The sequence below is a fragment of the Chionomys nivalis genome, chromosome 1 (genome assembly GCF_950005125.1).
Source record: "Chionomys nivalis chromosome 1, mChiNiv1.1, whole genome shotgun sequence".
Classification (NCBI taxonomy): domain Eukaryota; kingdom Metazoa; phylum Chordata; class Mammalia; order Rodentia; family Cricetidae; genus Chionomys; species Chionomys nivalis.
Window position 1 is genome coordinate 143,466,615 of NC_080086.1, and position 13,493 is coordinate 143,480,107.

At 46.3% G+C, this 13,493-nt stretch overlaps 1 protein-coding gene across 1 annotated transcript in view; it reads left to right on the plus strand.

Annotated features, from left to right (window-relative positions):
* The first annotated feature begins 8,760 nt into the window (after window positions 1-8,760).
* The window catches only part of Jazf1 (JAZF zinc finger 1), a 309,997-nt gene continuing 305,264 nt past the window's right edge, over window positions 8,761-13,493 (plus strand). The window contains exon 1 of the mRNA XM_057787211.1: window positions 8,761-9,042. Within this exon, the coding sequence (XP_057643194.1) occupies window positions 8,928-9,042 (115 nt within the window). The 5' untranslated portion in view covers window positions 8,761-8,927. The remainder of the gene's footprint in view (window positions 9,043-13,493) is intronic.

Sequence of the window (13,493 nt, forward strand, 5' to 3'; positions counted from 1 at the left end):
CTGAATTGCTTGCACAAGGAATTAGATTGCATCTAATCTCTCAGTGATGAAAACTTGAGAAATAATTAATCTGGATCCTCACAGACAGTGGAGGTGATAAGGGATCTGAGTCATGGAAGGGCAAACAGAGAAGTGTTGCAAACCATGAGGCCAAGAAGCCAAATATGGCAAGAAGGTCAGACACGCGTGCCTTCTAGTATGCTAGTGTGCTATAATTTGAATTTCAAAAGTGCTCTACAATATTTGTGGTTTGAATGCTTGGTCCTAAGCTAGTGGCTTTATTTTTGGAGGGTTCTGGAAACTTTGGCAGGTAGAACTTAGCTTAGGGAAGTAGGTCACTGGGAAGAAGGGGCAGGTCCTTGGGGTGTTATCCTTGCCCACTTCCTGTCTCCCTCTGCTCCCTGGTCCCCTCCACCATGTGACTAGATTTTACCACGTGCTCTCATCATCAACAGAGCAGCTCTGCCATGACTTTTCTGCCATCTTTAACTAAACCTCTGAAACCATGGGCCAAAGTAAGTATATCTTTAAATTTTGGCATTAGGTAATTTTTTGTTATAGCAACAAGAAAAGTAACTAATACACAGTATGCTATGGAAACTCTCCACCATTTATACTACATATATGTCTATCCACATACCTCTTATCACATTTCCTGCCTGCTCCTTGCCACTCCACTCAAACTTCTGAGTTTAAGGTCTTTATGAGAAGCAATGACAACAAAAGAGAAAAAGAAGGAATCATTTACCCTGGCAAACACACATTAGGAGGCAAATTATAGGAAGATATATTTAGTTATAAAACCAAGCAAGGGGGAGAGTTCTTCCTGGAGAAATTACTGGAATCTGACTTGTTTTCTGGAACACAAAAGTAGTTTCCACATAAATCGGTCAGGGAAATAAGGGATCAAGTTGCAGGGCCCTTCAAGATGAAACTCAGCAGCTTGTTCTGTGACCCTGGGAGCTAAAACTGAGGCAGAATATATGACTATGCCAAACAATTGACAGAGAACCAAATCATCACAATTATAAGATAGGAGATGAAGACAAAAGCAAGAGGGTCACCCTGCTCTGTGATAGGCGACGCCCGTTTCTCAACGCACCCCCAAAGTATAGGAGGAAGGCAAAAGGTGAAGGCTGCATTGAAAACGGGAAGAGCAAGGTAAAGGAATTGTCCTCAAGCCTTGCGTTTGTATCAGTTTTCTGTTACTGTAGCCTGAGATAATCAACTTAGAAAATGTCTATTTTTAACTCGTGGCTTTCGAGTTTTCAGCAGTGTCAGGTTTGCCCGGTGCTTCTAGGCCTGTGGTAAAGCCACACAGCCTACTGGGAGCACACAGTAGGGGAATCCATCCAACTCAAGGCAGCCAGGAAGCAGAGAGAGAGAGAGAGAAAAAAAGGCCAGGGTTCCGATATCTACTTCAAAGGCACAACTCCTCTGGCCTTACGTCATCAGTTTCCAGCCCCTATCTAGCCTCACCACTGATGGTATCAGCTGAGGGCTCAACTGTAACATGTGGGCTTCGGGAAAACACCCGAAATTCAAACTACAGTAGCAAGACTAGGTAATAAGCTTGGAAACCACAGGTGAAGTTCTTTCTTAGGCAGAAGGGAAGGGCAAGGAGACAAGACAACGTTTCAGTTCACTGCCTACACGACACCGGTACCCTGTCCTGGTTCTGGGAGGCACCATTTATGTGCCTTTAGCAAGGTGGTGTGTGTTTGCCACTCTGCCACAGGTAGGAATGAACACATGGCTGTAATACGGACGGGCACGGTCCTCCTCCACAAGAGCCCAACCTCTCCAGATTCAAGAGGGGAGAAAGAATGTGCTTTACAACCCATAGATTCAAGTACGGAGAGTAAGTTAAATTTGGACTCGGAGCAACCTGAGGCTAAATCCTGGCCCCAGACTTTCCTAGCTTCACGAGTTTCAACAAGTTACCTTCTCGTTTTCTTCTCATCGTTAGTTTAGACATATTTCATTTGTCGACCTCATAGAATTCAGAAGCTACTCTATATGAAGGCACTCAATACCATGGGCTGGGAACCAGTGTCCAGCACAATAGCAGACACTCAGTGCATGGTGGTGACAGTTATTTAAAATAACACCACAATGAGCTTGGTTGGCTATTGGTGAAAGAGAACGGTATCCTAGTCAGTGCATACATAACAGGGCAGCTAGTGTCAGAGCTCACTTCGCAGCTGATTGCCTCCCTGCTTATCATTGTCCGTTGAATGGTTTTGTCTGCATCAGCAGAGACTGGGACACAGGAGCTACCAAAACAAATGGGAGGAATATTTCTCTTGACTGTTATGGGCACAGCACAGGGGTATGATACTAGACTTTACAAAGGTCTTGCCAAAGGTTGGTTGGTGATCAAAGGAACATTCTATCGAAGCTAAAAGGTGACTAACGATCATCTTTCCCCGGTGATGTCTAAGAGAACATCAACAAGTTGTTGGAAAGCTTGAGCCCTGAAAACTAAGGTCTCAGCACACTGCCTCATCACAGCTCTGAGCTGCACCCACACCACCATGCACGGTTGCAATGACAGATCCCGCCTTTCTCAAGAAGACATGGTGTCCTAGTGATGTCTGCTGCTTTGATGAACACTATGCGCGAAAGGAACTTAGGGAGGAAGGTGTTCATTCCATCTTACGTTTTCCAGTCCATCAGCAGGAACAGAGGCAGGGACGAAGGAGGAGAACTTAGTAGCTTGTTCAGTCACCTCTCTTAAATAGTTCAGACTCACCTGTCAAGGGATGGCACCACCCATGGTGGGCTGTGCCCTTCTACATTAATTGACAATTAAAACTGCCTCACAGCCATGGCCACAGGCCAATGTGATCTTGGCAGTTCTTCAGCTGAGGGTCTCTCCTCCCAGGTACCTCCAGGTTTGTGTCAAATTGGCAGCCGAGGCTAACTTTGACACACAGTCAAGGATAATGGCCTCTAAGGAGGAAGGTTTTCCTCCAGGAGGTTAGCAGGCAACATTGGTGAAGATAAAAAGGCCTCTATGTTTTGGGTTAAACAAAAGTGAACTCTTTAGAAAGTCTGGTTTATTTTTAGCATATACACTATATTTGAAAACTAACATCTGTATTTCATTTGTAAATAAAAATATAAATTTTTATAAGATGCTGTTCAATTTTTCACAGTGTGGGGAGGAGTCTGGCCAAGCTGGCTCAACAACGGATAAAGGTGCCTACTACCTGAGTTCAATTTTCTGGGCAAGAAAAAAGGAACCAACCTGAAAATCTTCCTCTGATTCCCACATGTACACTGTGTCACATGCCTGTTTACACACATAAACATGCAGGCAAAACAAATTAAAGATGACATTTTTTAAATTTTAAAATTACCGTAGACACAAAACCCTTCCATGTTTACTGTAGTGCCATTTACAATAGCCAAGGCATAGAACCAGCCTAGATGTCTATCTTCAGATGAATAAATAATGAAAATGCGATACATATACACATAGGAGTTTTATTCAGCCATAAAGGAGAATGGAAGCATGTCATTAACAAGAAGATGGCCTGAACTGGAGATAATCACGCTAACTGAAAAAAGCCAGACCCAGAAAGACAAATATTTTATGTTCTTTCTCAAATGCAGATATGCAGAATCTAAATATACACATGTAAATTATAATACATAGATATGCATGCATACACAGAGAGAAGGTAGAAGAATGGGAAAAGAAAAAAAGCCCCAGAGGGAAAGGGGGTAGGGGGAGAGCAGGCAGGGGAAAAGACAAACATTCAATGTTTTCTGATATGTGACTAGCTATGATATATCACATTGATGCACTTCATTTTGTACACTAACTAAAATGTATTTTTTTAAAAAAGAAATTATTGCTCTTAAATTAAAAAAAAATACTTAAGATTTTGGCCTAGAGAAGTAAGATCATCAAACTGACAGTGAGAAGGCAGGGGCACTTTTCTGAGACACAGATGATGAGCCCCCACCTCAGCAAGGGAAGGAAGAAGACGAACCGGAGGTTTCTTGGAGGACGTGGCAGGCTGACTTAGTTTGGTTGAATAAAGTGGAAGCGGGGAAAACATTCTAGCCAAGCTGCACAGCAAAGACAGGGTGGCCTGCCTGAACAAGTGAGAGGAGTTTGAAAACTGTGACAAGCTGGCCCAGTTTAAGCTGTTGGTACCCTTAGGGAGCCTCAGGCAGTAGGCTGGGAGGCAGCTGCGGAGGTGGGCCATCACAGTCACTGAAGAAGTAGCTCATCCTGAGAATGAAGGCACGGCTAAGAGAGGCAAGCCCGGGAGATGGGACCACCGCACAGTGTGCCCAACTTGGTCCTCTAGCCCCCTCTTGTACTAAGACGTGTCCAAGACCTGGAAGGAGCATACGGCAACAGCAGGCTGGGGAGACCTCAGAAACTCAGGACAAAAACCGTGCGGGAAGCCATTGAGAGGACAAAATGCACCAGACATACATTTCTGGGTGACCATCAATAGCATGCACCACATCCTTGGGCAAAAATACTGTGCGGTCTTTGAAAAGCATCCAGGCCTCACTGTGGGCGCATTGCCATCAACGGCAACAGAACGCAACACTGGAAGGAGGCAAAGCTGGAAGGGGGGTAAGCAGGTGCCACAGCAGCCAGGAGAGTCCATGAATTCAGTCACATTACCTATAGAAGACTCCTAGGGCTGAGTTAAGAGGACCTTGTAAAGCCCCTGGCACTCCCTCATGAGAAGAGGCTGTAGGCGCCCTACTCAAATTGCAGCCTTCATCTCTCACCCGTGAAGATTCCAGGATCCACAAATCCCGGGTCTGCCCTTCGTGAAGTTGCTTGAGACCATGCATTAGGAACCTTGCCTACAGACTGGACCAAGATAAGACACTGGAATGAATGAAATAGCAATTGCTTGACATCTCTTGTGAACCTGATTTTAAACCTCTGGCTGCAGTAGCCTGAGAAGCAGTGATTACTCCCTTCAAACTGGTGGTGGAGTGAACCCAGACAATTCTATCAGAACTGCAGGAACTGGCTGGGGATCTGTTAATTCCATTCTGGAGAAGTCTGGGGGGACCTGGCAATGGCTGTCATTACCATATGTATATACAGAAAGCAGGCAGAACAGCCAGGTGAAGCTCATGAAGAACACTCACTGTAGAGACCCAGGAGAGAATCTCTGTAGAGCCAGCCCATAGTCCTGTGTAAAACAGAACCAGGGAACCAACTGAGACCCAATTACCAAGAGTGGTGGAAGTTGCTTGTTACTGGTAACAGTGGTGGTGGTGGGGGGGGGCTAAAACTCATTGCCTGGCCATGTTAGGCAAGATCAGATTAGTTTTCGAGCTGGAAAAAGATCAATTCGACAAACTCAGCTGCATGAGTGGTCAACAAGGGTGTACAATGGTAATGGTCCTCTCTAGAAGAAGGCAAGGCCTAAGGAAAGCATGTCACCTGTGAAAGAAAGGCCATCGGTGGAAGTGCAGCCTTGGTTTTTAAGTGCTGGAGAGAAGGAAGCATCAGACCTTAGTACAGGTAGCCACAGATTTACCCGAGCTGAAGATCTGAGCTCCTGCTTCATTCATTCTTCAAAGCAGTGGAGGGAAAAGCTGTGTCCCCAAGCCACTCAGGAGACTGGAGCACTTTGTGAGGACACTGAGAAGGGACTCACAAAATCTGAGAATGCTAGTTTTGGAGGCAATGTAAAGAATTAGGTTAGAAGCCTGGCATTCATATAGTTATGCCTCTTACAGTGCCAGCAGAGGTCCACATGGGGCACAGGAAATACACGCTTTGACTGTGAGCGCATCCTGACATCAGACCACTGCTCACAGATCTGGTGGCTTCAGGTGGCTCCACGAAACCATGGGTCCCCACCTCCCTGACGGCTGCCCATCCTGAGGACCTTGGCATGCTAAGTTTAGGGGACTCGTACTGAGTAGCAAGTCACCTGTAATGCCATGTCCTATTCTATGGCATTACTCCACGTATATGTGGCCGAGTGACACACTGGGAGGTACAGCTCCAGGGGAAGTGAGCAGTTTCCAAGAAAAGGATCTTGAAGGCAGGGAACACTTGTTGTTCATGGCCACCCTCTTATCTGACTCTTCAGTTCTCTTACCACCCTGCCCTTTGAGACATTTTTACTCCCCCAAGCGAGACAGATAAATGTTTTCTCAAGAACAGAGGTGTGCCAGGTTCTTGGAAGCAACAGGTTGAAGTGTTTGGTTTACCTATTTTTATAGTATAGATGTAGACTTTATCTGAAAGAACATGCTCACAACAAACATTTTTAAATGTTTAGTATAACAGAAGGAAACATTCCGCCGTAAAATATTTATTTATTTGCCTGTGGTTACTCTGTGTGTGTGTCTTTGGATTGTCTATTAATGCTTTGGTGGGTATACTGGCTGGGTGCACATGAGAAGACTTCAGAATGCCCTTGCCTCGGCTTACCACATATACAAACCCAGTAGACTTGAGGATTTCAAAGATCGTGATCATATGCCTCCTCATCTTTAAAAGTCAAAAACATGTGTGTCAATTAAAAGAAAAGAACAGACTGTCACATAAGCAAGCTTCAGTTACACAGAGATGCAGTAAGCAAATATACTGATACCCAACGAAACGCATAGAAAAGAATTTTAACTCTTCAGAAATTTTCTCAGGCAGGTGGTGGCAGCACAGGCCTTTCATCCCAGCACTGGGATGGCAGAGGCATGTGGATCTCAGTGAGTTCCAGCTCAGCCTGGTCTACAAAGTGAGTTCCAGGACGGCCAGGACTGTTACAGAGAAACCCGGTCTCGATAAAACAAAAAATAAAGATTAAAAAAATAATATAAAAAATTAACTCATAGTTACTTTGGTTTTTCACATTAAAAAGAAATTCAACATGGCTCAACTGGGCTCATGAAGCGTCTGCTTTAGAAGTCACACCTTGTGATAGGAGGGGTGTAGGGAATAGGGGGAGCGAAGAGGTGTGTATTAATAACATCCAGTCCCCTTCCTTCTTTCACATATGCGCTTCTGGCCTTTCTGTGGCTGAGCTCTCTTGCTTGAGCTACGGCTGGGTCTTCTAGACTCTTTCTGAAGTTCATTGTTTCATATAGAAAGTAACTTCTACCTGAGAACAAAGTTGCCACTTCAAAGCTCAGGGTACTCTCCAGCTGCTGAAGAGTCTGTCCTGGATGGGGGAGGTGCCTACCATCTCTAGGGAGGCTGTTTAGGCCTCGTTCTTGGCTGAAGATTTTGCGTTGCATTTTCATGTCACTGGGTGTCATGTCTATCTGCCAGATATTCTGTCTACCCCTCCGCTAAAGGCCTTCTTCCTCCCTGACTGGGCAGCTGAGAATACTTCATGGTTGTCAACATTCTCATTCAAGATGTAGAACTCTAACCCCTGCTCTTTAGACCCTCATTTGGCCCCAGTTTCCAGCAAAGCGGGTCCCTGGCTCATTATCAGGCCCTTGGGTGTCTTTCCCCCATCCTCACTTGGTCCCAAGAGACTATTTCTGACACCAAACTGACATGCTGCCCCAGCCCCACCAATTCGGCTCTCTCCTTGGCAAAATGTCACCTTCTAGGCTGGAAGAAGTGATAGACGAGACTAAAATGCCAATGGGAGAGAGAACTCAGTCTCAATCTTTGTGACTGGGAGATTGTGAAATTTTTCTCAGTGACAGAAATACCACATATGCCTATGTTTAATCTTGCACGAAGTGCCTTAACAATCCTATTATTAGAAATAACACAAGTGGTATATATAGTTTAAAAAGAGAGAATTTTTTTTTTTGGTAGAATGTGCCAGAGGGTAAATGGAATTGTCCTAAGGAAAAAATGCTAAATCCAGTATGCATGAATTAATTTTTAAAAACCGCTCTCTTGACTCATGTATAATGCTCCCTAGGCATCTGGAAAGAATATACACCTTGTAGGTCAAATATAATTGCAACTGGGGGTGGGGACCAGAAGATAACTGATTCTTAAGAAGTTAACGGGTCGTCACTACGGTTTAAATGCTCACAAGATGGCGGAATCCCCACTTTTAAGTGAAAATCGAGTATGCTTTGACTGTTTCCAAACGATTATGCTGCCCTTTCTGCCATGGAGCAGCAGGGCCGGAGCTGGGACACAGCAGCTGGTGCAGTAGGTGTTGTCATTTGGGCTAAGGAAATTATTTAAGTTTTTTTTGTTTTCTCTGAAGAATCAGGGAGAACAACCATGATACATATGTAAAACACAGTCAAATGCACTTGACAACCAAGCACTCTATTTTGAAATTTAAATAAAGCTAAGATTTTCTTCTGGCCTAGGGGGAAAGCTTCATTAAAATCAATTAGTTAGTACAAACCTCCAGAGAATACGGACTTTTTAATTTTTTTTTTTAAATGAGAAAGTTTAAAGAATAAGGTGCACACAATTATCTTCCCTAGGTCCCTAGAGAATGTCACTGTCACACCTAGACAGGTGGCCAAGTGCAAACAAATCCCCCCCCTCCCCAGGGCCCGGCAACTCCCTGAGTGCTCATCCGAGGGAACCATGTGTAATTAATAGATGTAGATCTATTAAGAAGGTAATGCACATAACCAAGGAGGCTCCCGGCGGACCGCAGGCACCTCGCACCGCGAAGGGCAGGCCCAGGGACGTAAAGTTGGAGGCGGGCGCTGCCAGGTGAGGCCTGGGTCGCCGAGGTTGGGGCCCGCACAGCTTCAGGCGCGCGCCTGGTCCCTCCTCCCAGGCGCGGAGTCCTCCCCGCCCCCTCCCCGAGCTCCCGCCGCCTCCCGCTGCCTCCCGGAGGCTCGGCGCTGCGCTCCACCTCGCGCCCCCTCTCCTCCGTCCCGGGCTCGCGCTGCCCTCCCCGCGCCTGCCCCCTCCCCGGCCCCTCCCTCCGCCTCCGCGCTCGGCGCTCGCAGAGCCGACTCCGGGGGGCTCTCGATGTAGCACCATGACAGGCATCGCCGCCGCCTCCTTCTTCTCCAACACCTGCCGCTTCGGGGGCTGCGGACTCCACTTCCCCACGCTGGCCGACCTCATCGAGCACATCGAGGACAACCACATCGGTGAGGCCCGGGTGGGCGGGAGGGGGGTCGGGCGGCCGGGCGAGCCTCGGGATGGCGCGGGCCGGGCGCCCGAAAAGGTGCGGGGCGTGGAGGGCCGCGGGGCGCGGCGGTGGCCGGCCGCAGGGCGAGGGCGAGGGCGGGCGTGGGCCGTGGGGGGGCGGGTGCCGCACGCCGCTTCCGCCCGGCCCGAGCTGTCAGGCTGGCGGGAGCCGGGGAGGCGCCGCCGCGGCAGCCATTCCGCTTCCTCCCCCGCCTGCGTCCTGTCAGCGCCGGTTGCTAGGTGTGGCGCGGCGGGAGGGGGCCGCGGCGGCGGGCGCGGGGCGCTGCGTGCTGTGAGCGGCGCGGGCGCGGGGCCCGGCCTGGCGCTGCGGCTGCGGTTCGGACGCCTCCGGGCCGCGCCCATCCCCGGCCGGAGCGCCCCGAGGCCCGGGCGGCAGAGTGGAGCCCGCGGGCGGCGGGCGGGCGTGGCGCGGCGCGGCGTTGCGGCTAGGCCGGAGGTGCGCCCGGACCCGCGGGGCCTGCGCGGCGAAGGCGCGGGGACGCGGGGGAGGGGCGCCCTGCGGGACCGGTTGGGTCTCCCGGGACCTTGGGACCTTCTAAGTCTTGCGCCTCGCGGAAGTCCTTGCACCACGTTTGCACACTCATCCCTGCCTCTGCGGAGGGAGATGGGTCGGGTGCTTCTGGCTCAGGCGACCCAGCCACCTGCAAAAGGTGTGGCCCTGTGGGTTTGGAAGGTGCAGAGGGCCGCGGGTTGCCTGGGTGAGGCTACCTGTGAATTGCCTCGGGAAGACCAAATGAAGGCAATGGATTTGGCCATGTGGATGCAGCTCACGTTTCTGCAAAGTTGAGAGAGTAAATCACGACTGCTGTGCATTTATGCACGAATAAAATGACACAGGGCTTTTTGCCCCTTTGCTTTGTAGAATGCTTTCTCCTTGCACACAGTGGGCGCGTGATAAGCCTTAAGTGCCCATTTAGAGTGGAATTTAAAGGACTGTCCAGAATGGACGTGAAAATTGTCATGAAATCATTAAAACTGTTTGCAAAATGCCACTGAAAGCAGAATTCTGATGAGTAATTGTCAGGCTTTGAAATTTTCAAAGTTTCAAAATATCTCCTTAATAACTTTTCCCATCTGTTCTGATAAAAGTGAGATAAAAGAGGTAGGCTCTCAAGTGTTGGTGGTCTTAAAAGTGGTTTGATCGGGTAGCAAACCTGCTGATTCATCTCATGCCTGCGTAGTCATAACTATAAGTGCTCCAAGTATAAAGTCTCTCAGCGTGCCTTAAACTCTAGCGATGCAGTTTCAAGAGGGATTTTCCTAGTTCACTGTACTCCTCTTCCTCCTTAAGCTAGATGTGGAGGATAAATGTAAGTAGTAGAAATACAAAAAGGCACATTATTAAAATACGTGTGACCTGCAGAAAACTCATGCATGGCCACGCATTTCATCAGTTATATCTGGATAAACAGAAGTTCATCTAAGTTGAATCATAATTTTACCTGGTTGCCTACCTACTTAGACTACTAGCTGACTAAAAGACAATATAAATATTTAATTGTTAACGTTAACGTGATGTGAACACATTATTTCTTTTGAATTAAGTTGCAATCAGATAATCTGGACTAACAATTGGTAAATCATAAGTCTCTTTCTTGAGTTGGCAGATGTTGTCCCAGTATTGTGCAGACACCTTTTAGGAGGGTCAAGGTTTACGAGTTTTCTGAAACTAAGCTTTTAAGTGATGATGTCTTACTCCCAAAGGGCTAATATTTTTCTTTTAATGGGTGAAAGTATTGAAAACTTAAGTTTAAATTATTCGGAAGAGATAACAATGATTATACTTGGGAAATAGTTTGATCCAGCAAAGTTTTTGAACAGACCCTCGGATCCAAAGCTTGAAGCGGTTCCCTGGAAGTGCTGTGCCCTTCAGATGAGAAGAGGCCCCTTACCTTAAAAGGGCAACCAGCCATACAGAAAGAGATGGGGACTGATGTCACAAAGAATGACATCTGGATTAGTTGGTACTGTATGAATACGCGTTGGGTGGAGAAGCAAGAGTAAAAGCACAAAAGTACTTGTGAAAGCGCTGCATTTGTATTATTTATTGTGATTTTTCTCTATATGTTTTTGGAGATAATGAGATTTCTAATAAACAGTTGCTTTACTGATTTAATGTCCACATTAAAGATTCATAAAAAAGACCCAAGATGTGTATGTTATTTACTTTCATCCAAGGTCCTTATTTAGTCTTGTATATAACCTTGAGAGGGTTAGAGATATGACTGTTTTTGACTTGTTACCATTTAATCACCAGTCAAAAGCACTGACAGAATTTTCAAATCCTGTAGTTTCACTATAACTATTGTTTATCATTCAAATGACTACATTAAGTTGTGAATGGCAGTTTTTCTTATAAATGTTTACTCCGCTGCATTTTTATATTCATGGCGATCCTGATTGTTGAGCTGATAGCTTCACCTTCAGAACACACCCGTTTTACCATGCAGTTCCATCTGTAGCTCGTTTTTGCCTCTTCCCATTTCTAGTACGGAACAAGGGCCTGTGGCTTCAAAGACAAAAAAAAAAAAAACAAAAAAAAAAAACAAAACGTGCTTTCCCTAGTCTTTGTCTTAAGCAGTTTTTCTCCTTCTTAAAGATGTTGTGCCTGTTGTGATTTGCTTTCTGCTGTTATCCTTTCATTTCCCTGTTTGGTCCTGGAGTGAGTTCCCATCTCAATGAACATCCCAAGTATTCTAAGCCAAAGCCTTCTCACACCCATTCACTTGCAGTGCCTTAAAACCCCCACAGCCACCCGGGTAACTGTGAAGGGCTGCCCTCGGAGCTCTGCTATCTGTCCACACACAGCCCTGGTGGCGTTTCCTGGAGACCAGAGAAGTTTGCTCATGGTGAGTGGGTACTCAAGTTTGTAGAAAAAACTCTTGGCGTGCACCGTCGTAAATAGGTGAGATCAAACTGGCAACGAGGAAGCTTAGAAACAAGGAGAATACTAAAATTAGCAATGAAGGTCACGCCCCAAACTTCTGAATGAACACTTGTATCACGGCTATGAAATCTTTTGGCTTTGGGACTCAGAAAGCAACTGTAATAATAAGAATCCTTACTTAGCGGATTTCATCTTTGGATACATTTGTGAAACTACAGCTGCATTTTCAATTTATTTATGTGATAACATAGCACTTGCTCTTCTGCCAGGGACAGCTCTAAATACTTAGGGTTTTTTTATTGGTTGGTTTTGGTTTGGTTTTGTGTTTTTTTGGTGAAGGAAAACCAAAACAGTAGATTTGGGGGTATCTTAAATGCTAGTGAATGGAGATGAACAATAATTTAAGCAAATGATAGCGCGTATTGAAAGGTACTTAATAATACTGAAAAAAGTTAGAATAAGGTACGGTAGATTGGAGTAGTGAGTGTTGGAATTTTAAAGAAATTGTTTAGAACAGGCCCCAGAAGCTAATACAGGGTCACAGTCTTGAAAGAGATGACATCAATGGGAGCCAGGAGGTCCAGACAGGGGAGAGAAGACATTTCCTAGGTCTCAAGACAGAACCATGCCTTTGGAAGAGAGACTCAGGTATCTGACCCAATTTAGCTCTTGTAACAGTAGTGAACTAACCAGTCTTTGAAGACTTCCCCTGGATAGTAAGAGCCTTTCCTTAGCTGTCATTTATGCATTTTCCATCATGGGGCCGGAGTCTTGTTCACAAGGAGTAGGAGTAGCTTTCCGTAGCCAGAACTGGTGTTCCTAGGCCTAGCGTATCTCTAGGCTTGATAGGCTTACTTGTTTTCCTCTAAAATCAATTTCATAAATGCACAGGTGCCCCCACTTCATAGCGTGATTATATAGGCTATCTAGGAAGTCCAAGTTTCTGAAAAGAAACATAAAGGTAATTCCTGTCAACAATGTAGATTAGTTTCCAGAGATGAGTCAGTAAATGTTACAGTTTGAATATGAAATGTCTCCTGTAGGAATATTCCATGGGTTTGAATATTCGATCCCCAAATGGTAGTAAGTTATAGATGGCTGGGTCACCTTAAGATAAAGAACCTGGCTGGAGAAAGTGGGTCACTGGAAAAAGAGGGTCCTTAGCCCTGCCCTGCTTCCTGTCTGTGGTCCGCTTCTGGATTGTTGATACACTGTGACCAGCTGTCTCACTTCTTGCCACCACACCAGACTGCACCCTCATACCTTGAGCCAAAATAAATTTTCTTGTAAGTTCTTCTTGTCAGGTTTCTGTGACAGCGATGAGAAAAGTGACCCGATAGGAAGTTGACCCTGAGAAGTGAGGTGGCTGCTGTAATAAATTAGATCATAGAAGTTGTTAGAACTGGTTTGCAGGAGGAGTGGGGAAGAATCTGGAGCTTCAGGCTGGGAAGCCCCAGTATACTATAAGTAGAGCTTACTGAGCCATTCTGTTAAGAAGAACAG